The sequence below is a fragment of the Pimephales promelas genome, chromosome 5 (genome assembly GCF_988280905.1).
Source record: "Pimephales promelas chromosome 5, fPimPro1.hap1.1, whole genome shotgun sequence".
Classification (NCBI taxonomy): Eukaryota; Metazoa; Chordata; class Actinopteri; order Cypriniformes; family Leuciscidae; genus Pimephales; species Pimephales promelas.
This window is the reverse complement of record NC_142773.1, coordinates 38,447,798-38,468,666: the sequence shown is the minus strand read 5'-3', so window position 1 is coordinate 38,468,666 and position 20,869 is coordinate 38,447,798. Positions and strand designations below refer to the sequence as shown.

General features: G+C 37.9%; 1 protein-coding gene across 2 annotated transcripts in view; it reads right to left on the bottom strand.

The window, feature by feature from the left end:
• Positions 1-20,869, bottom strand: part of sema6ba (sema domain, transmembrane domain (TM), and cytoplasmic domain, (semaphorin) 6Ba) — a 151,274-nt gene that overhangs the window by 4,499 nt on the left and 125,906 nt on the right. For both annotated transcript variants that reach the window (XM_039676830.2, XM_089131475.1), the window contains 6 exons: positions 18,910-19,041; positions 18,629-18,778; positions 15,741-15,920; positions 9,116-9,256; positions 6,956-7,033; positions 6,356-6,414 (listed from right to left, as the gene is read on the bottom strand). In XM_039676830.2, coding sequence (XP_039532764.2) covers positions 6,356-6,414; positions 6,956-7,033; positions 9,116-9,256; positions 15,741-15,920; positions 18,629-18,778; positions 18,910-19,041 — 740 coding nt within the window. The remainder of the gene's footprint in view (positions 1-6,355; positions 6,415-6,955; positions 7,034-9,115; positions 9,257-15,740; positions 15,921-18,628; positions 18,779-18,909; positions 19,042-20,869) is intronic.

The window sequence follows — 20,869 nt, the reverse complement described above, 5'->3', positions numbered from 1 at the left end:
TAGCTCATAACCCCCGCCTCCCCATGTTATTCAATGGGACGCGAGACCAACTAAACAATTAAATTACACTTTACATATCCTTTTTCCAAAGATAGTTTCTGTCATTTAATGTGGTTTCTATCACGTTGATGTAATTTCAAGTGTTCGTTTTTAAAATAAGTTTGTTTTTAGTTAGTTATGTGATGATAAAAACGGTGCTCTGACATCATGATTGACAGGTTCTCTGTGCGAGGTAGTCACTGAAGCACCAGCGGACTTTTTTAATTATGTTGATTATGTGGTTAGTAGTTGTATTTACCGTATTTTAACGAGGTTCTGCAATCAGCAGACATCATTGGAGAAGAACGAAGCAGACAGAGGACACTTAATGAAAGTGCGGGGCGTGCGCTTGCGTTTGACTCAGCGAGAATGAGGGCGCGGCCTTGATTTCGCGGCTTTACTTCCTGCTCACGACTGGTCCCGAAAACGCAAAGTGCGCAGACTCAGGTCTCAAGATGTCAGCGTCATATCGAGACATTGGCGGCTTCAGTTCTCTCTGATGGAAAAGAGCGGAGGAGCGTCGTCCATCTTTTTTTACAGTCTATGTGCGAAACATGAGTCCCGCAAACACGGCGCCAAGGAGCTTGTATGTAATCGGAGGACAAATGGCTCCTTTTTAGTTTCGAAATGGTTTGGATACAAGGTGATCGCGTTGAAAATAAAGGCGTTAGTCTAGCGTTAGAAGCTCATTTGAGACATTGCCGTGGCTCATTTAAGAAAATGACAGCGCCGAAGAGACGCCGCTTTAGTTTGAGGTAGCGGTAACGTTAGTGCTAACAATAATAAAGAAAGATGATGATCATCATCACCTTATCTGTTACCACTGAAATGTAGATGTAATGCATTTCCAAATCTAAGCCCAACAACTTAAATCTGTGTCATTCTTTTAAAGGGTTAGTTCACCCAAAAATGAAAATTCTGTCAGTATTTACTCACCCTCATGTTGTTCCAACCCCGTAAGACCTTCGTTTATCTTCGGAACACAAATTAAGATATTTAAGATATTAAGATCACTCCATAGGCTTCTTGAGGGAATGACTCTTGCTGGCATCGAAAAGTCATTAAAGACATCGTTAAAATAGTCCAAGTGACTACAGGGGCTCAATCTTAAGTTTATCAAACGACGAGAACACTTTTGTGCGCAAAAAAACAACAAAAATAACGACTTTATTTCAACTATTCGTTTATTTCTCCCTCTGCTCGAGTCAGGTTACTAGTTTAATAGCGTAAGCTTCTGTTATTGTACGTCACACGCATCACACACACATGACCAGCGTCGGCCAATAGTGAGCCTACGTGTGACGTAGCTCTACGCTATCACACTACGTTAACTGACTTACAGGCTCATGGAGAAGGAAGTGAATAGTTGAAATAAAGTCGTTATTTTTGTTGTTTTTTTGCGCACAAAAGTGTTCTCGTCGTTTGATAAACTTAAGATTGAGCCCCTGTAGTCACTTGGACTATTTTAACGATGTCTTTAATGACTTTTCGAGGACAGCAAGAGCCAGTCCCTCAAGAAGCCTATGGACTAGTATGCAGGAGCGATCTTAATATCTTAAATGTCTTAATTTGTGTTCCGAAGATGAACGAAGGTCTTACGGGGTTGGAACAACATGAGGGTGAGTAAATACTGACAGAATTTTCATTTTTGGGTGAACTAACCCTTTAAGTGAAATGGTCACTTTGTACGCTTCATCCTGTCGTCTGCCCTGGCTCTAACCTCGAGTGTTTTAGCCTGAAGCCTTTACTTTTCGCAAATCTTGAGAGTGCGCGAACCCAAATGATGTGACCTTGCGACAACTTTGATCTTTTAACGTTGATACGGTCAAACGGTCATCGGTTAACATCCCTACTCAGGAGGAAAAATTGTCACTTGAATGGCTTACAAAAACATCAAAGAACCTCCTCTTGACTTATGAAGCTGTACGCTATTGATCTATTGAGCGTCTGTACATTACAGCCCCAACAATCGATCAAAAAACAAGAGACTGTTGCCTACAGTCTCTCCTAATTCGGTAGACTAGATATAGTGCGTGTTTTAGTAGACACAGACAGGGTCGCTCTGTACACGATATGACCTTATAAACCTTACAGTTAAAGGTCCGAGCAGTGATAAGTAAGCTGTGCACTTCAGCTTTATTCTGAAAGCGTGAGTAGATGTAAGAAATATGATAACAAGATCGGCAAATTCAAAGAACACAGCGATTTTTAGAGTTGATGACTCATGCTTTATATAGCCTACTTTTCTAATCGCTCCTCTTTCAATTGGCGTTTGCAGAGCACTGGCCTTTCTCTTCTCTTTTAACAGCATTTCTTGTACTCTTTCTTCTGCTGTTCCCTGTAAGATGTCCTTGGTTATAACCTCTATTTTCTCAGTCTACCTCTCTTCCTCTATTATCTCCTTTCTTGGCTTTCTTCAAGCTGACAATCTCTCTTCTAGCAGTGCCGTTTATATATGTGGGCTGTTAGCTGTCTCAGAAATGAAAAGCTGTCAGACTCTGCGTCTATACCTCAGCATCCAAACTAGTAAATGGCTTGACAATAATAGGAATTTTAAAAGAAAACTTCAACCAAATAGGAAAATCCTGTAATCATTTACTCGAAAAGATTTTCTTTCTATTGTAAGCCACAAAGGAGGATGGACATGTTTGGAATGACATGAAGGGTAGTACTGTAAATGATCATTTTTGGGTGAACCTTTCATTGTTAGGTGGCTCACTCATTCAATTTATTAACAAATATTGTGTGCAACCCTTCAATACTATGCTACCGCCACCAAAACATGGCATTACCACAAAAAGTATTACACTCTTTGACAGAGTACATTTCTTCTATGTCTATTAATGGCACTTACACAAAGGCATACAAACACACATGCATACATACACAAACTCCAATTTTCTGATCGCTTTTATTTTCTCTCACCCATTACCTTTATGTTTTCTGCCATTAAGAATGTTCTCAGCTGGGAATCTCAGCTCTCATCGCATTTGTTCATTGTAACAGCATGATACTCAACAATTGAACCCTCTTCTCAATATCTTTTTTCCTTGAACATTCCTTTGAACATTTTTAAAGACTAAAATACTTCTACAAAATTGCTTGTAATCTGTGTGTTCTCAGGAGTGTGGCAATCATTTCAAAGAGAGAGACAGAAATCTCCTGACCATAGATCATTTTCTCAAATAATTCTGTCTTCTTTGAATGGATAGTATATTATAATTGGCTTAGTCCAAGGGTGTCAAACTTTAGGTCAAGGGCTGGATTAGACCTTGTATTTTCTAACTTTGTATTTATATCTTGATGTTAAATGCAGTTCAATTGAACTCAAAGAATCCTGAAAAAAATCTATCATGGTTTCCAAAATAATATTAAGCAGCATAACGGTTTTCAACATTGATAATAAGAAGAAATGTTTCTTGAACAGCAATTATTTCTGAAGGATCATGTGACACTGAAAGACTGGAGTAATGATACTAAAAAAAATCAGCTTCGCATATTTATAATAAATTCAAGTAGAAAATCATAAGATACTTCTTTCAAAAACATTTAAAAAAAATCTCCAAAGCTTAACCCTCTAGGCGCCACGGTCGAGTTTACTGGACAAGATGCGGCACTGAATAAAATGGCTGATTTTGTCAAATTGGGTGTCAAATATCGTTCGACATCCTCTCCACTGGATGGCAGACATGTCCTACTTCATCACCGACTCAAAAAACGTCATGTTTCCATACAAAATGTTCGTGTTACAGCGTATTAAATCAATGTGATCAAAAGCGGAGCTAGTGTGAGAGTGAGCCATTTTATTGTTGTTCAAATTGATTTACAGTTTGTTTACTACTTACTATATACTGAGCATTCAGTATTGTGCAATATAGCATACAGAAGGTGATGGATATTTTGTGGGGAAAGAAGTGCTGCATTTTATCATTTAAACGTGACTTTTCATGAAAATTCTATAATCCAAGATTGCCGCCACCGTATGACTGTCATGATATGCAAATTAGATGGGAAAATGTAATCCCTACATAAACTTTGGATCATCCTTAATATTTCTCAAATTTACATGAAGTCTCTATCTTTTATCACTTTTAAGATATAGCCTTTTAAAATAAAGATGTCAAAATCGAATGTTTTAGGATAAAAACCTCTGGCGCCTAAAGGGTTAAAAAAGTTGAATACTGTATATACACTAAATTAGCATGTTTCAGCAATATTGACAAAAAGAGAAAACAACTCGCTGCTCATGGTTGGATAAACTATATGGCTTCTGTCAAACTCCAGCATGCAGCATCAAAAAGAGTGATTTCAAACACACTCTGAACAAACTCAGTTCTTTATCTCTGTTCTGATCTGTTTTGGCATTCAGTGTCTCCCTCATCTCAGAATGTTTCAAATATGACTGAACTTCTATGCGATGGATGGAGAGAGCGCGGACAGAAGAAGACAGCCGTTTGATGTAGATGAGAGGATGGCTGACCGGCAGACTGGAGCGCTTTCAACAGGAGTGCCGAGTTTAATGAGCCAAATCATTTCCCACAATTTGCAGACGCGTCTATGGGTTGTTTTTCAGTTATATTATGAACGTGCCTAAATTTCTCTTCAATGATCAATTAAATTAGCTACCTCTTGATGTTGATTGTTCTCCATGTTAATTCTGTTCATTCTCTTTCCGTTTTTCACAAACGCATAACTCATGTTACCTCAGGGGTTTGAGTCGCAAAACATAAAAGACCTTCTTCATAACTGTTAAATTTTGTCAAGTTATCACATTTATATCCTGTAATTTACTAATTATAATTTCAAATAATAGTAATAGAAACCATACTGATTCATACTGTAAGTTGTTTTGTTTGAATTTGAAACTGTTAAAAATGAGCCAACAGCCTAAAATAGATTCTTAAAGGAGTAGTTCACTTTATAAAAAAAACTTTTGCTGATAATTTACTCACCCCCATGTCATTGAAGATGTCCACGTCTTTCTTTCTTCAGTCGAAAAGAAATTAAGGTTTTTGATGAAAACATTCCAGGATTTTCTCCATATAATGGACTTCATTGGGAACCAAACGGGATGAATATCGGGTCTTATCTAGGACCCTTCGAGTCATGACTCAAAAAAAAGATTTGTTCATTTTGATTTTTGAGTTTGAACAGGAGATTCACAAACGCGCATCACAGAACAGAGCAAGGCGAGCATTTGAGCTTATAAAACGTAAACTTTTTTATTTATTTTTTAAATGACCGGTCATTTCGCTAGATAAGACCCTTATTCATCATTTGGTGTCCCTTTTAAATCCCTTTTCTGCACTGAAACTCTCATTTGGACCTTGAACCGTTTGGTTCCCATTGAAGTCCATTATATGGAGACAATCCTGGAATGTTTTCATCAAAAACCTTAATTTCTTTTCGACTGAAGAAAAAAAGACATGGACATCTTGAATGACATGGGGGTGAGTAAATTATCAGCAAAAGTTTTTTTTTTAAGTGAACTACTCCTTTAATGGCAGATTCCTATTGTGACAACTTACCACAATACCACATATAGTGTGCCAACATGCCCGGTAGCTCTGCTATTGATTCAATGTCATTGGTCCTCAAACAGGAGGTCTGGGCCCAGCACATATCAACCTCTCAAAATCCATTTGTGTCTCCTAAAAACTTCAGAAAGTTACTTCAAGAAGTAGGATATGTAAAAATAGATATATTTTTTATCTTGGGACTATCTCACAGAAACAGATTCCTTGAAAGCACTAGTGTACTAAGCCAGTGAACTTTATTCTGTGCTCTCTCTCTCAAATATGACTCAGCTGAACCTATACCACAGTAGCAATATATAACTTCTCCTGTCTGAGCAGTCTGTTATGTTGAAGTGCTCTTGAGGAAGAGACTTGAGATCTTCCCTGCTGTTCCACGTTCTGCTAAATCTGAACTTTGGAACATATTTATGTGGTTTGAGCCATGAATCCATCAGAGATCGACAGCGAGTGTTTCATATGCTGCTAGCCTTGCAAAATGCCATTTAGAGCGGATTTACTGTGTATCTAAGCTTGTGAATGTTTGAAAGATATTAAAATAAATCTTTTGTCTTTTTAACAATGTATACACGGTCACTAACTTGCTTTAATTTGTAAAAAATAAAAGACTCGCACTCACTATCTTCCTCCATCTCCAAACTGTGACTTTCTTGTGACTTTGACTGCTTAAGCAAACCTTTCGAACCAGACCAGACTGGATCTTCTCTGTATTGTTGAAGAGTTTCTAGAGAATTCTCTCGGGGAAGCTAAAGGGCACATCCTAAACAGGTTCACAAACTCACCGTCGCAGTCTCCGAGATGTGAGGTGTTTCCATATTCAACGTCCTGCACGAAAGGTAATCTGCAAAACAGGAGAAAACGGATTTGAACGTAAACTGCAAATGTACAGATTAGATACATGACATTTATTCTATGCATGTAAATGGAAAGGCTTCTAGTTATGTAAACCCAATTTGATGCACCATTGCATTCAGAAATGTGTCTGAACACAATCCAAAACACATTCGACTCAGTTTTATTTTCAACAACTGTCATGGCAGACATTTTTACTGAGCAAGTTAGCTAAACTGTTATGATTGGATGGCTACCTAAGTAATAACACATCTGGTTTAGAGTCTATTTTTATATTAAAGTACTTGTTCGTACCCCAATATAACTACCAAAACATTAACACATCAGCATTGGGTATATGAGTGTTCAAGAAACCTGTGTAAAATCATTTGCGTTTGTTGACGGTTGTAGGCACAGAAATTTGAGAGTGACTCTATCGCCCCCTTGAGTTGCGGTTTGAATGCATGTTAGGCATGTACAATGAGCCAGCATGCTTGCATTGCTTTTGCCAAGCGTTTATATTTGTGTAGAGGATGTTCATGGTTTCTGACCTGGTGCCTGGCCGCAGGAGTGAGCAGGTACTTCCTCTGGTCCAGCCGCAGTATGGATCTCTGGACGCAATGCAGTTTCTACACAAACACACGTCAATGTTATCATTACAGAGGACTATACCGATCTCCTCTATAATGAAATACCCGAAAACATAAATCATGATTTATAGAGATATACACTGTAAAGACTGAATGAACAGAGAGAGACAGAGGACTGCATTCTCATATCTGTCTCTCCAGCTCTCCAGTTTCACTTCTCTAAACATATATTCAATTACATTGTCACTATTATGTTCATTTCATATTTTATTCAGTTCTAGGACTTTTAGTTTGTATTTCTTCAGTTCATGCCTTCCTTTGTTTGATTTCCCGCCACTCTTTAGTTACCATGGTCACGTCATTAGTTTATTTATTCCAGCTGTGTTCTATTAAAGGAGTAGTTCACTTTAAAAATTTACTCACCATCATGTCATCCAAGATGTCCATGTATTTCTTTCTTCAGTCGAAAAGAAATTAAGGTTTTTGATGAAAACATTCCAGGATTTTTCTCCATATAATGGACTTCAATGGGAACCAAACGGGTCAAGGTCCAAATGAGAGTTTCAGTGCAGCTTCAAAGGGATTTAAACGACACCAGACGATGAATAAGGGTCTTGTCAAGCGAAACGATCGGTCATTTCAAAAATAAATAAAAAAGTTTAAGTTTTATAAGCACAAATGCTCGCCTTGATCTGTTCTGTGATGAGCGTCCGTGACTCTCCTGTTCAAACTCGTTCATCAAAATGAACAAATCTTTTTTCGAGTCATGACTCAAAGGGTCGTACAGTAGATAAGACCCTTATTCATCGTCCGGTGTCGTTTAAAGCCCTTTGAAGCTGCACTGAAACTCTCATTTGGACCTTAAACCGTTTGGTTCCCAATCAAGTCCATTATATGGAGAAAATCCTGGAATGTTTTCATCAAAAACCTTAATTTCTTTTCGACTGAAGAAAGAAAGACATGGACAACTTGGATGACATAGGGGTGAGTAAATTATCAGCAAAAGTTTTTTTTAAAAGTGAACTACTCCTTTAATTACTTTGTTTTAGTTCACTATATAGTCTTCACTATTTGTCTGGTCACGTTCACATTTATTGATGTTTGCTAACGCCTGTCGCTGAGTATTTAGCTATTAAACGTCATTTAGTTTGATTCTAAATTCTGGTTTGTGAATATTTCATTTTGTTTTAAAGTTAAAGACTGCTGTACTTAGATCTTGTTTCATCTCTGCTAAAACCAACACTGCATATATAATGAAATATAAAAAATAAAAATTTCATAAGAATATTGAAGGAATAACTAAAGAGTTGTCAAGGGTAAAACATCCACATGCATAAAAGATTTTCTTTTCATTACAGTAATTAACTTAATTATTTTTTTTACATTTATTTATATGAATTATTACTTAATTATTTAATATAAACTACTACTTCTCCCTCATTACTCTAATGAAAAGAAAATCTCATATGTTTTACCCTTCACAGCGCTTTAGTTATTCAATATTCTTATGAAAATTTAAATTGAAATATTGAAATAAAAACTTTATGACAGAGACATATACATAATTGAAAATGTAACAAATTATAATTATCATTTCACAATTCTGATTTGATATTAAACAACACAATGCATTCTTAACGCGATGCATTTGTTTATGCGAGTCTGTGCACGGAGGGAAATGAGGTTTGTGCCACCCATGATAAAATGATGTGCTGGTGCAGGAGTCATTTAAACGAGCACATGGTGCTGCAGACGTACAAAGTGGATTGGAAAGACTTGAGTTGGTGCAGATGGTACGAGTGCGCTCGCTGTACCACGTCCCGCAAGATGAGAGAGCGTCAGCAGAATCGATCAAAGACTCTACCATTAATCACGGCTGAATTAAACCAGAGCTTTACTGCTACACAGGAAGAAACCGTTGCGGTGCGGGAGACGGGCCAGGAGAACTGTGTGTGTTGTCTGAAGGAAATTGTAAAAGCTGGGTCACAGTAATTTCAAAGCCGCTGATAAAGCAGTGTGCGTTTGGGTGGCACACTTTACTTTAAGATGGAAAACGAGAGCGTGTGTGAATGTGAGTGTGTTTAATCAGTGTACAGATTGAGTGTGTGTGTGTGTTCTTACTTCATGCATCTGGAGTGCAGTTGGCAGCGTGCGACGGGCACTCTCACCACACAGGAGTGGAAGGCCAGCAGGAGTGTGTGACTGGGTTTGTCCAGGGTCAGAGAGAGAGGCTGCCGTGCCTGTACAGAGTCATCGCCGCACCTAAACACACACACACACACGAAAACCATCAATACAACCAATCCTGTACTTTTACAACTAAACACATCCTAGAACACGGATACACAAACTCATTAAAACCCAACATCTTCACTTCAGCGTCTCCATGAGTCACGAGGTCATTAACATATACAGTACTGTAAGACCACCCGTACTCAGCAGCTTGGTGGAGACGTTCACATGCAACGGCGAAGAAGATTTACGCCAAGTAGCGTCGCCGTCTACACAGCCAGGAAGAAATAAGTCGAGGAAGATGCGAGGCAAGATGAATGTAGAGCTGCTGTTCTCGTTGGTGTTGGAACATAAAAAACTATATGACAAACGCGACAGGGACTACAAACAACTTGATAAAAGAAAACTGACATGGAGTGGTATGCAGAGCAAATTGGCGCCATCTAATGTCAGGGAACGAATTTGCATGTTCACTCGGCTCATCGTCAGCTAAACTCGCTTGGGTGTGAACACAAAAAACGTGATGAAAAACGCTGACGAATAACGCGTGCTGATATTCGTCCCGGTGTGTACGGGCCTTTAAGTTGCGTTTGATGACTGCTTATATTCATTGACGAAAAGGTAGGCATGTGCAGAAATATTGAAAAGTAAGGATGCAATGGTAACCCTTTACAATACGGGTGCACTAATACGCATTAATTCATGGCCACTTAACTGTCACCGTCCCACAGGTGGGACGTTTGCCACTATATTTTTAAAACAATAATATCTTAGTAAATACCTTAAATAATATTGACAAACTATATATCATTTGAAAGTTTACAATCTCTAGTTTCCATATTTGGTGACTGATTTTCAAAATATATTACAGAGGAGCCATAATTTATCAATATGCAACAAGAATATTTTCATACTCATAAGGCGTGTTCAGACCTTTATTTTAAAATAGCAGTAAACATGAAAAATCATGAAAAAATGGTAGATACCTCCGTTTGTTTTCATGCCAAAAGTTCAAAAGATAGAATCCATTCAATTATTTTGGAAAGACGGTCTTAAAAGTTTAAAAAAAGAAAAAAAATAATAAATTCACCATTTGTGACGTGGCAGCTAGCTATGACTTACATGCGTGTTCTTTGTATGTGTTTCTTAGAGGTTCAATTCATTTCAAAATCTGCCAAACTTCCCATGCTACTTCTGAATAGGATCTCTACTTCAGAAATTGTATGAAAATTGTGAAAATAATGGTTCATATCACTCAAAACACGAATGGAAATGCAGACGCCCTTATATGGGCAGTAATGGAGTCTGATTGTGCCCTAGTGAAAAAGTTGGGTACTGCCCTCAAACAAAATCTTACTGAAAGCTCATTTTTTGAGATATCAACCTAAAATTTGAAACACAACTTGTTCAGATTTTTGGCTTTGATCTTTCTGCCGTTTTAGAGTAGCCCAGGTTTTGAAAATATATATTTTATGTAAAATATGAATAATTAATATTTTTACATTGTACATTTCCATAAACTCAAACTTCTATAACTTTTTTTCTGTTTCACTTTATTAATTTATTTCTTCTACAAAAATCTGCCAAATGTCTTCTTTAAAACAAGACCAATCATATGTCTATATTCCAAAGCATTCTTGAATTACAACCATTTAAGTTCGAAATGTGCATTTTCATCTATATTCAAAAAGGGGGGGGGGGGGGGGTGACAGTTAAGAGGTTAACTAATGCACAGATAATACTGAATTAATGTGTAACTAATGATTATTTAAGCTATTCATTAATGATTACCACATTATGAACTAATTAAGAGTCTGTAGGTTTAATGTATTAGTTCATACATGAATTGTTATTGATTAAATATGTAATTGTGGATTAATTCCATAATAACTCATTTTTTTAACTAATAGTGTTAATTAATAAGTTAATTGCCAGAATTAGCCAAAGCCTTGTATTTCAACATCCAGATAATATGACAGATACACTAATATGCATTAATACATGATTAATTACTTCATTGTTAGTGCACATTCATGTCCAAATTACTAAATGACTACTTAATAATGACGTGCCCCAACAAGTAAAGTCATAACATAATGATACCTTTGCAAATCATTAGCTAATGATTAATTAAAGCAGACAACTGGAAGTTTGAAGTGCATAGCTTTCACTAATTGTGGTAATTAACACAATAATTTACACTATTAGTTAATAAAATATGTTATTAAGGAATTAATACACAATGACACATTGCATTAATAGCAATTCATGTATTACTTAATCTATTAATCATATAGACTCTTTATTAGTTGCTGATGCAGTAATCATTAATTAATGGTTTAGTTCTTCATTAGTTATCCATTAACTCAGTATTATCTGTGCATTAGTTAAGTATGAATTAATGTATATTAGTGCACCCGTATTGTAAAGTGTTAGCGATGCGACCCATCATGATATTGAATCGAATCATAATTGAATTTAATCACGAAACCAGTGATAATTCACCCCACTATAACAACATGGCGATGTAGTACGTCTGAATGTCATTCATACTGCCCATATTCATACTATATACAAAACATAAATGTGGTACCTACCTAGACAGTATGCAATTTTTGATTCAAATTCCAGAAAACTGAAATTGGGGAAATTCTTAAATTCTGAGTTTTGTCCAACATTCCTGATCAAAGTCTTAATCCCCCTTTCTCTTTCTCTTCAATAATCTCCTGTCCTCTTTCTACTCTCTGTAAAAAGTGGCAAACAGCCCAAAAAATACACACTAAAAGAGATTAAGTCAAAGTTGGTTTGTTTCCAACACACATTAACTGTCTGCTAATAAAGCATTAAATTACTGCAACATCTTTGATTAAATTACGACACCGACGTCTCCGAGATGCTCCTCAACTTTAGGTCCACAGATATCAGGCATGTTATCTAAACACTGATAAATAGCTTGAAGACAAATGAGACGCATTACAGGAAGTTGTGTGAGTTTTGGATGTCATCCAGAGAACACCCGAGGCAAGACAGAAGGTCAAGCAGACACAGTGATCTCTTTGTTTCAGGTGTGTGTGTGTGTGTGTGTGTGTGTTTCTCAGCGAGAGCTGGATCCTACTGAGAACCTTATCTCAACCGCCACACAACTCGCCTTCATGTCCCAGCATGCATCTCTCTGTTCTTCCTCCAGACAGATATTGCTTTTCATCTTCAAAACCCCAGCCATGTTTTCATCCATCAGAGTGCCACATGCTCACAACAGAGTCATGCACGCGCGAGCGCACACACACTCAAATAATCAGAAATCCTGTTGAATCGATTTACCTCCTTTTGCTTTTGAGGGCATTTTCAGAGGTGCTGTGTGTTTGTTTGTGGCTAAAAAGCATGGATTTATTCCTTTCATTGCATTTGATACCGAGTATCTTTTTCTCTTTGACTGTGCAAAAGTTTCTAAACGTCAACAACAGTAAACAACTGTGAGGAACTGCTTGATAAAAATGGATTTTTCTAAATAAATTCAGTCTGGAAGTAGATTAAAGGACGCTTAGGACAAAAACAACTTGATCTCCCTTCCTTACTTTTCCGTGTCCATGTCCAAATACTGAAACAAGTTTGTCTTATCAGAAAATCAGGAGATGTATAGATGCATCTATAGATGAGTCATATTCTTCGGTGCGTTCATACCATAGACCGTAAAAAAAGATGGACGACGCCCCTTCGCTCTTTTTCATCAGAGAGAACTGAAGCCGCCAGTGTCTCGATATGACGCTGACATCTTGGAACTTGAGTCTGCGCACTTGCGCGTTTCGGGACCAGTCGTGAGCAGGAAGTAAAGCCGCGAAATCAAGGCCGCGCCCTCATTCTCGCTGCAGCACACGCCCCGCACTTTCATTACGTGTCCTCTGTCTGCTTCGTTCTTCTCCAATGATGTCTGCTGATTGCAGAACCTCGTTAAAATACGGTAAATACAACTACTAACCACATAATCAACATTATTAAAAAAAGTCCGCTGGTGCTTCAGTGACTACCTCGCACAGAGAACCTGTCAATCATGATGTCAGAGCACCGTTTTTATCATCACATAACTAACTAAAAACAAACTTATTTTAAAAACGAACACTTGAAATTACATCAATGTGATAGAAACTACAGTAAATGATAGGGATGAGCGAGTACAGCATTATCTGTATCTGTATCTGTTAACCATATGAATTATCTGTATCTGTATCTGTACTCGGACTGGGCGGGGCCTAAACCCGGAAGTGGGTCGGGTAGTCTTGAAATGGGCGGGGCTTTAACCGGTATGTTATTTTAAGCATGCAATTGATATGGGTTGATCTGAAATTGCTATATTTATTGCTGATAAGAAATAAAACTATTTACATGACAGCATCAGCATTGAGCTTCAGATCAATGGTTTTGATCACGATAACAAACGAACTACAGAACAAGTTTTGCAACAATGAATACAACACATGTGGCTGCAATTATGAAGTAAAATGTAATGAACAAGAGTTTTCATCTCAACTACGGCTGGGTGATATGGACCAAAAGTCATATCCCGATATATATTTAGGCTGAATTTCGATATACAAAATATACCCCAATATATTTTTTTCTGCAAAGTGAGAGCAAATGTTCAGTCAAAGCCAAATATGACATGTCACAAGTAGTTTTATTGAAACTTGAACATTTGCTAAATCAAATGAATAAATAATAAACAGGTTTCTTCACCTTAGGGCTGCATGATTAGCTATGACAAAAATCTTAATTGCAGATTATTCCCTTGGAATTGTAATTGTGATTTATTAATTGGTTTATTTATTTTGTTAATAAAACGTTGGTATGAGCCATTACAGTCATTTAAAAAAATATAAAAAATAACACAAAGAAAAATAGGGGCATTAAGGGGTTAATATAGAAACGACAGTTACCATGGTGAATAGTGAATACACAATACTAACAAGAACTATTTATGAAACATGGAAACTGCTCCTGGTGAATAGAATTGAAAATCATAAATGCATTGCTTTTATTTCGTGTAATTTACATGCTCGTATAGTTTCTTTTCCACTTTATATACAGTGAGGCGATCCAGCGCGCGGCGCCGCATTTGCGCGTGCAATTGAGTGTGCGCTACGACTAACGTTACAGTATAACGGCTGACAGGACAGAAAGTCCCTTTTGCTGAGGTAAAAGACTTTATTTCATAACATACATGCTTTAATCAAGCACGCAAAGTGGAAAAGGAGTGGCTGGGGCGCGGTGAGCAGTGCAGAGAGCTTTGGGTCAGCACTCAGCAGCTTGCTTGGAGCAAGGATCACAGCGCAAACCTGAACTAGCCTATATCGATATGCAATATCTAATTACATATCACATTTAAAAATATATATATTCTTTATATTGATATATCGCTCAGCCTTAATCTCAACATAATTTTTTATTTTATTTTTTTATCCGAGCACAGATATTGACTCTCGTATAATATTCGTACTTGACAAAAGTGCTTTATCCGTACCGGATACTCGTTTCAGCCGAGTATTCGGCTCCACTCTAGTAAATGACAGAAACTATCTTTGGAAAAAGGATATGTAAAGTGTAATTTAATTGTTTAGTTGGTCTCGCGTCCCATTGAACAACATGGTGAGGCGGGGGTTATGAGCTATACTAGGTCCGGTCACGGGGGGCGATCGAGACGTTTTTGCTTCATTTTGAGGGCTTGTGCGGCACGCTTGGTTCATACCTATAATGATAACTAGAACGATAACTATATTAACAAGCGGACGATATCGTTCTGTTATTCTAAAAGCGCGCTGCAGTTTTTTAACTGCAAATTAAATATGCAAATGAGTCAATCTCTACCCAGATAGCAAACTGACATTGAATCAACGTGGAAATATGACATCGAAACAACGTTGATCTGACATTGTTTTGCTCATCGAATTAACGTTGAACCAACGTCAGACGCGTCATTCTTTCAAAACTAACGGAAAATCAACTTGAAATCAACGCGTTGTTTCAGCGTTATGAAAGCAAACCAATTTTTGATTTTCATTTAGCTTTGAAGAATGCCGCGTCTGACGTTGGTTCAACGTTAATTCGATGAGCAAAATCAACGTTGTTTCAATGTCATGAGAGACGTCGTTTCCACGTTGATTCAATGTCAGTTTGCTGTCTGGGTAATTAAATATGCATACATTTCCAGAATAGAATTGTGACTTGTTGGGGTGCCCTTGAAACATTTGCGTTATGGTGTGCTACTAGTAGCTTTGTGAGTATTTTCAGCACGTGAGAATGTTTTCTTAATGTGCCTGTGTTTTATCTATTTGCATGTGTTTTCTTCAGTTGCGGCGCATTGAGTTCTCCCGGCCACCGTATACATGTGTACTTTGGATGTTTTCTTACCACAAGTCTGACAGCAGAAAAGTAATGCAGGCAAGCAATAGCAAGCAAAATAGACCAAAACTGAACAGTGCCTGAAAAAACAATAATGTTTGAAGCAAAGAAATCTCTTCACCTTTCAGGGTTGTAGCCCTCCAGCTCTTCCAGAAAGGTGTTGGTGTTGGAGTACTGGTTCTCTGGGCTGGGTGTTATTAGGAACTTGAGAACGGTTCCCCTGGTGGACCCAAGAAACACCACAGTTCGATTGCGGTGGGGGCCTGCCTCCGTGTCCACCACCATAGTGTTCAACTGGTACCTTAAAAGTGAGGAAAATAAAGCAATATGCACAGCATTATAGAAGATTATTGCTTTTATAAAACAGTTGCAACATCAGTATGATGAAAGATACATTTTCAGCCAAGAATATAGTTCATCATCCTAACTGTAAGCTGTTTACAGTAGCCAAATAAAATAGTGCATTAAAATCAACAAATTGCATTTGCAACCATTGTGATATATTTCCAAGAGAATCATAATATTGAATAAGAAAAAGAATTATTTTCCCAACCCACATGGCCTAGTTTCCAGTCTGAGGAACAAGAGTCCTTTAAGAGGTAAAATCAAGTTATTACATTTTAATTAAAAAAGCTTGCAAAGACATTTTTGTTTTTTTTTCAATAACATTCATGAATTGTGAACATGTTTTAAGAAAGTAAATAAACCCTTATTTTGATTTTGTGTTTAACTTGGCTGATGGTCACAGATATGTTTGTCATTTATTGTACAATAGCTTCAGTTCAAACTAATCAGATTTTGGCACTTGACGCTATCTTTTAAACAATTCTTGGTGTATAATTCTTAATACAGCTTAAGAAATAATTAAAAAGGGATATGAGAGATTAGAGTTGTAAATACTCTCTGTTGAGACTTCAATTTGGATTAAAAAGAGCAAACAAAAAGAGTTCATGACAGCTCACACCAACTTTTGTACTTTATCTGTACTTTTACTACTTTGTTGTAAGCTTGAAAAACCTGAGCTGTCATTCAAATCTAATTTGCATAATTCCAGCCTATGGTGTTCATTGATGGCCCGCCCTCAAACACTGTAGTTGAGATGTAGCGTAGGCCTGTAAAAGTTCATTTTGTGTTGTCGACATGTCGAGAAGACACTGTTTTCTGTGCTGTAAAAGCAAATCCATGCACTTTTTTAAAGGATGAGGACTTGCGCTGGAATTGATATGGGAAAACCGACGCCACAGTTTGTATCACTGTGTATCAAGTGCTGAGAATGATCTGGAGCTGAAATTCAGATTTGGTAACGAGCGCTGTACATCCGACATGTGCTGTAACCGGTAGACTGGGCTATCTGTCCAATCAGAGAAGAGTAGACTCTAAGAAAGGAGGGATTTAGAGAGACTGATTCCTTTATCTGTTTCAGACACTGTCAGTTGACGCTGCTATATATATGTAACCCCTCCACCAGGGTCCCAATCGACCCGCTCCGAGCGGGATATTGAGATCAGGAGAGTGAGGTTTATTTGCACAGCAACTACTAGCTGGCCTCCGTTACACTAATCCCCCTAAACCTCACTCTCATCCGGGTCACGGCACCAATTACCCCTTTTCCACCGAAAAAAAAGAACTGGTTCGGAACTGGTGCTGGTCCAAAGTTGGTTCGGAGTTGGTTCAAATTGTGAACCCGTTCAGAACCTGTTTGTTTTTCCACTGACGCAACCCAGGGAACGACGTCTTAGTACATTGCTTTGGGATTATCTCTAACTCGTGTACCAAACAATTGAAATATGTAAGTCTTTTAATCTTTTCGTTTGATATGATAAGTTATGTACCCCTGTCTTGTGTCTTTTTTTTCTTTCCATTTATTTGTTCTATATCGTGACTGTTTTCTTCTACGCTTATGTTTCAAATTAAAAAATTTTTTTTATAAAAACGCTTGCGTGTTTCTACAGTTTCTCCTGGCTTTGCGATGGTCAGAAAAGATGTTTAGAACACATCTAAACCCGCCCCAGCCCCCGACGTAAACATGACGTGCTAAAAGAACGGTTCTAGTCCGCTTTGGAAGCAGTTTTCCCGGCCGCGAACCGGTTCTTTGGCTGTCGAAACACAAAGAACTGGTTCGCGCGCAGGCACCGGCTCCGAACCGGCTCTCAAAATGCTTTGGTGGAAAAGGGGCTAATGTAACCCCTACACCCGGGTCCTAATCGACCTGCTCCGAGCGGGCCTCGAACCCGTGTCTCCGGCGTGAGAGCCGGGCGCTCTAACAAAGAGGCTAAAGACTGCAGCCTCTAGCATCTGTCGCTAGAGCGCCTATTGAGATCAGGGGAGTGAGGTTTACTTGCACAGCAACTACTAGCTGGCCTTCGTTACATATATTACGAAAAAAATTACGTCTTTTTGACCCTGGATGCATGTAAAACGTCAAAACAAAGACCCTCAACCTGTAAAAGACCTTCAAAACAAAATTAGGAACCTTTATAATAGCATAATCCGGGTCTGTTATTGAATATCAATCAAATATCCACCTTTTTCCCCTCACCAGAGGACCACTCTCCTCCTTTGGGACAATTTACCTCTAGTTATCGTGAAATGACCCAGTGGCCATTTCAATACAATTAAAAAAAAAAATATTTATTGTTTGATATTTTTCTCCTTGCAGAGAAGTTTTTCTTCGCAAGTATTGAGTCTGAAGGCCTCAGGTAAATTTACTCTCTGCAAAAGCACTACTGGAATTACATTTTAACTAATGTCCCCCCACTAACCTTGAGAGACACTGTAGCAGCGCTCTTAAGCTCTCAGAATGATGTCCTTTGAGTATCAATGCGGCTAACATTAGCCATACTACAGCAGAGCTTGGGCTTTGATTCCTGAGATTTCAGTTAAAGCAGCACAGCTTTCAGGAGGCCTTGAGAATTTCACTTCACTTTATCAAATCTCAGCAACACACTTCATATAACAAGCATCCCGGGGTTTATCGATTGTTTTTTTTTTTCTGTGTTCGCATCGTACCGAACCATGGTCTTGACTATCCAGGGTCTGTGTCCAAGCAAAGGAACTGCTTCGTCCATCAGAGGATGAGTTTTGATGAAGTTCAGCACTTCGTCCGGAAGGGCGTTAGAGGAGCTGAATCTCGAACCCTGGACAGCACATCCCCCAGGCCTAGAAAAGTAAAACAACCACACATTCACGTTTCAAATGTCCAAACCAAACATTCACTAGACAGAGAGACAGAACAAGATAGACAGACAGATCAACAGATCATTACTAGAACATGATAGAAAGATAGATACCTGGGTTTCGGCACCAGTTCATCAGGTACTGGTGTCCATATGGATTCTGGAGATTTCTGCTCTTTGAATCTGCCCTCAAACACACGTGCCAGCTGCTGCATGTCAAACGCACACACCGCCGAGCCGGGGATGCTGGGTAGACACAGAGTTCCAAGAGGGTCAAGACACATCACTGAGCCAAACCACACTTCAAACACACGCACACACACACACACACACGCTGTTACCCAAAGCCAAAGTGACATGTCACAACAGGACTATTCGATTTACTGCAGCTGACAGACTAATCGACCAATCTGCCTCTACAACATCTCATTATAGTGTCTCGACAGCCACTCACATCAGATTAATAAAAGCTCAAGTGCAAATTTAAGCTATTTTAGAGCACACAGGCTATACTGTAGTATAAATATAACAATACACACATGGACTGCTTTATGGCACTTTCATGGTGCTTTGTAGTCTACTGGAGCTTGATTCTTCAAAATAGTTTCTCATGAAAGAAAAAATACCCGTCTTGGGAAAGACATGAGGGGGAATATATGATGACAGTTGTAGTTTTTTTGAGGTGAATTCTTCCTGAAAACATATATCAGCTAAATATTATAGCTTGATACGCTTTAAAATACAAAGGAAATCGTAGATCAGTCAAACCTGCCAAGATGGACAAGTGTTCTCACTGGCTGACCAGCCCAATGGTGTGTGTGTGTGTGTGTGTGTGTTCTGGTCTGCAGGTGTTCACCATGTGTTCCAGGGCAGCTTGTCTCTCTCTCCTCACAGTGGGAGTTCAGATGGACTGTTGAGGAAACTTGGATCCTCTTTTCTGTCCAGATTTCAGCTTTCAGGCAAAACAACAAATCTTAAAAAAAGGCTAGTAGTGAATTGAATGGCATTCAACTTAATAATAATCAATTCTAGTAAAATTGATACTTATCACTATGCCATTCAAAAGTTTGGGATCAGTCTTTTGAAAGAAATTCATCTTTGCATCACAGGAATAAATTACATTTTAAAATAATATTTTCACAATATTACGGTTTTGACAGATTTTTTTAAAATCAAATAAATTCAGCTTAAAAAAAGATTTAAAAAAAACGTACAGAACTTTTGAATAGTAATGTAAAACAATTTTCAATTGTATTTTATACAGGTACAATTATCTAAACAAATATATTATTATTATTTTAAGTTAAATTATTTAATTTTTTTAATGTATTAGATTTATATATTTTAAAAGATGGATATATATATATATATATATATATATATATATATATTTGTTTAAAGCAGATGCTATTATTTTAACAATGTCCTTTACCTTCTAAAAGGCAATAATTAGATACTAATGTGTGAGTATTGTTTTAAATATATATATATTATACAAATTTTTTTACTATTAGTCTAAATTGGGCCAGGCCTTCAGACTGTTCTGACTCGTTCATAATAAATGGGTGGTTTGTACTTGTCCTCAATATCACTTTTATTTAGCAAAAAAAAAAAAAAAAAAAAAAAAACCTTAAGAAAAATATCTATAATGTTTTTTTGGAGGGGGAATAACAGCCCCAAACATTTGCAAATCAACAAGGGATTAATTACAGAAATCAGTGTGATAATAACAACACGTTAAAAGCAACAGAATGAGACTGTAAATCACAGTAGCAGGATGTTGGGCTGGGTTTGAGGTCACACATGGTCCCGTCAGCTGCTCTGAGAACGTGTGTGTTTGGACCGCGGTGACAGATTTGGCGAGTTCTGTCTGGTGTCCCGCTGGAACTGGAGGGAGAGGGCTTGTCTGCACCCTTCACCTGACACCAGACCTGCTGAGCCAACGCTGGACAGCATTTGGCCAATACTAGGTCAATGCTGGACTGAAAATGATCTAAACCTCAATGTCCTTTATCTTAAATGACAGTGTTGTGACAAATCCAATTCCCTGCACCAACAAAACTCTAAGTGCCTC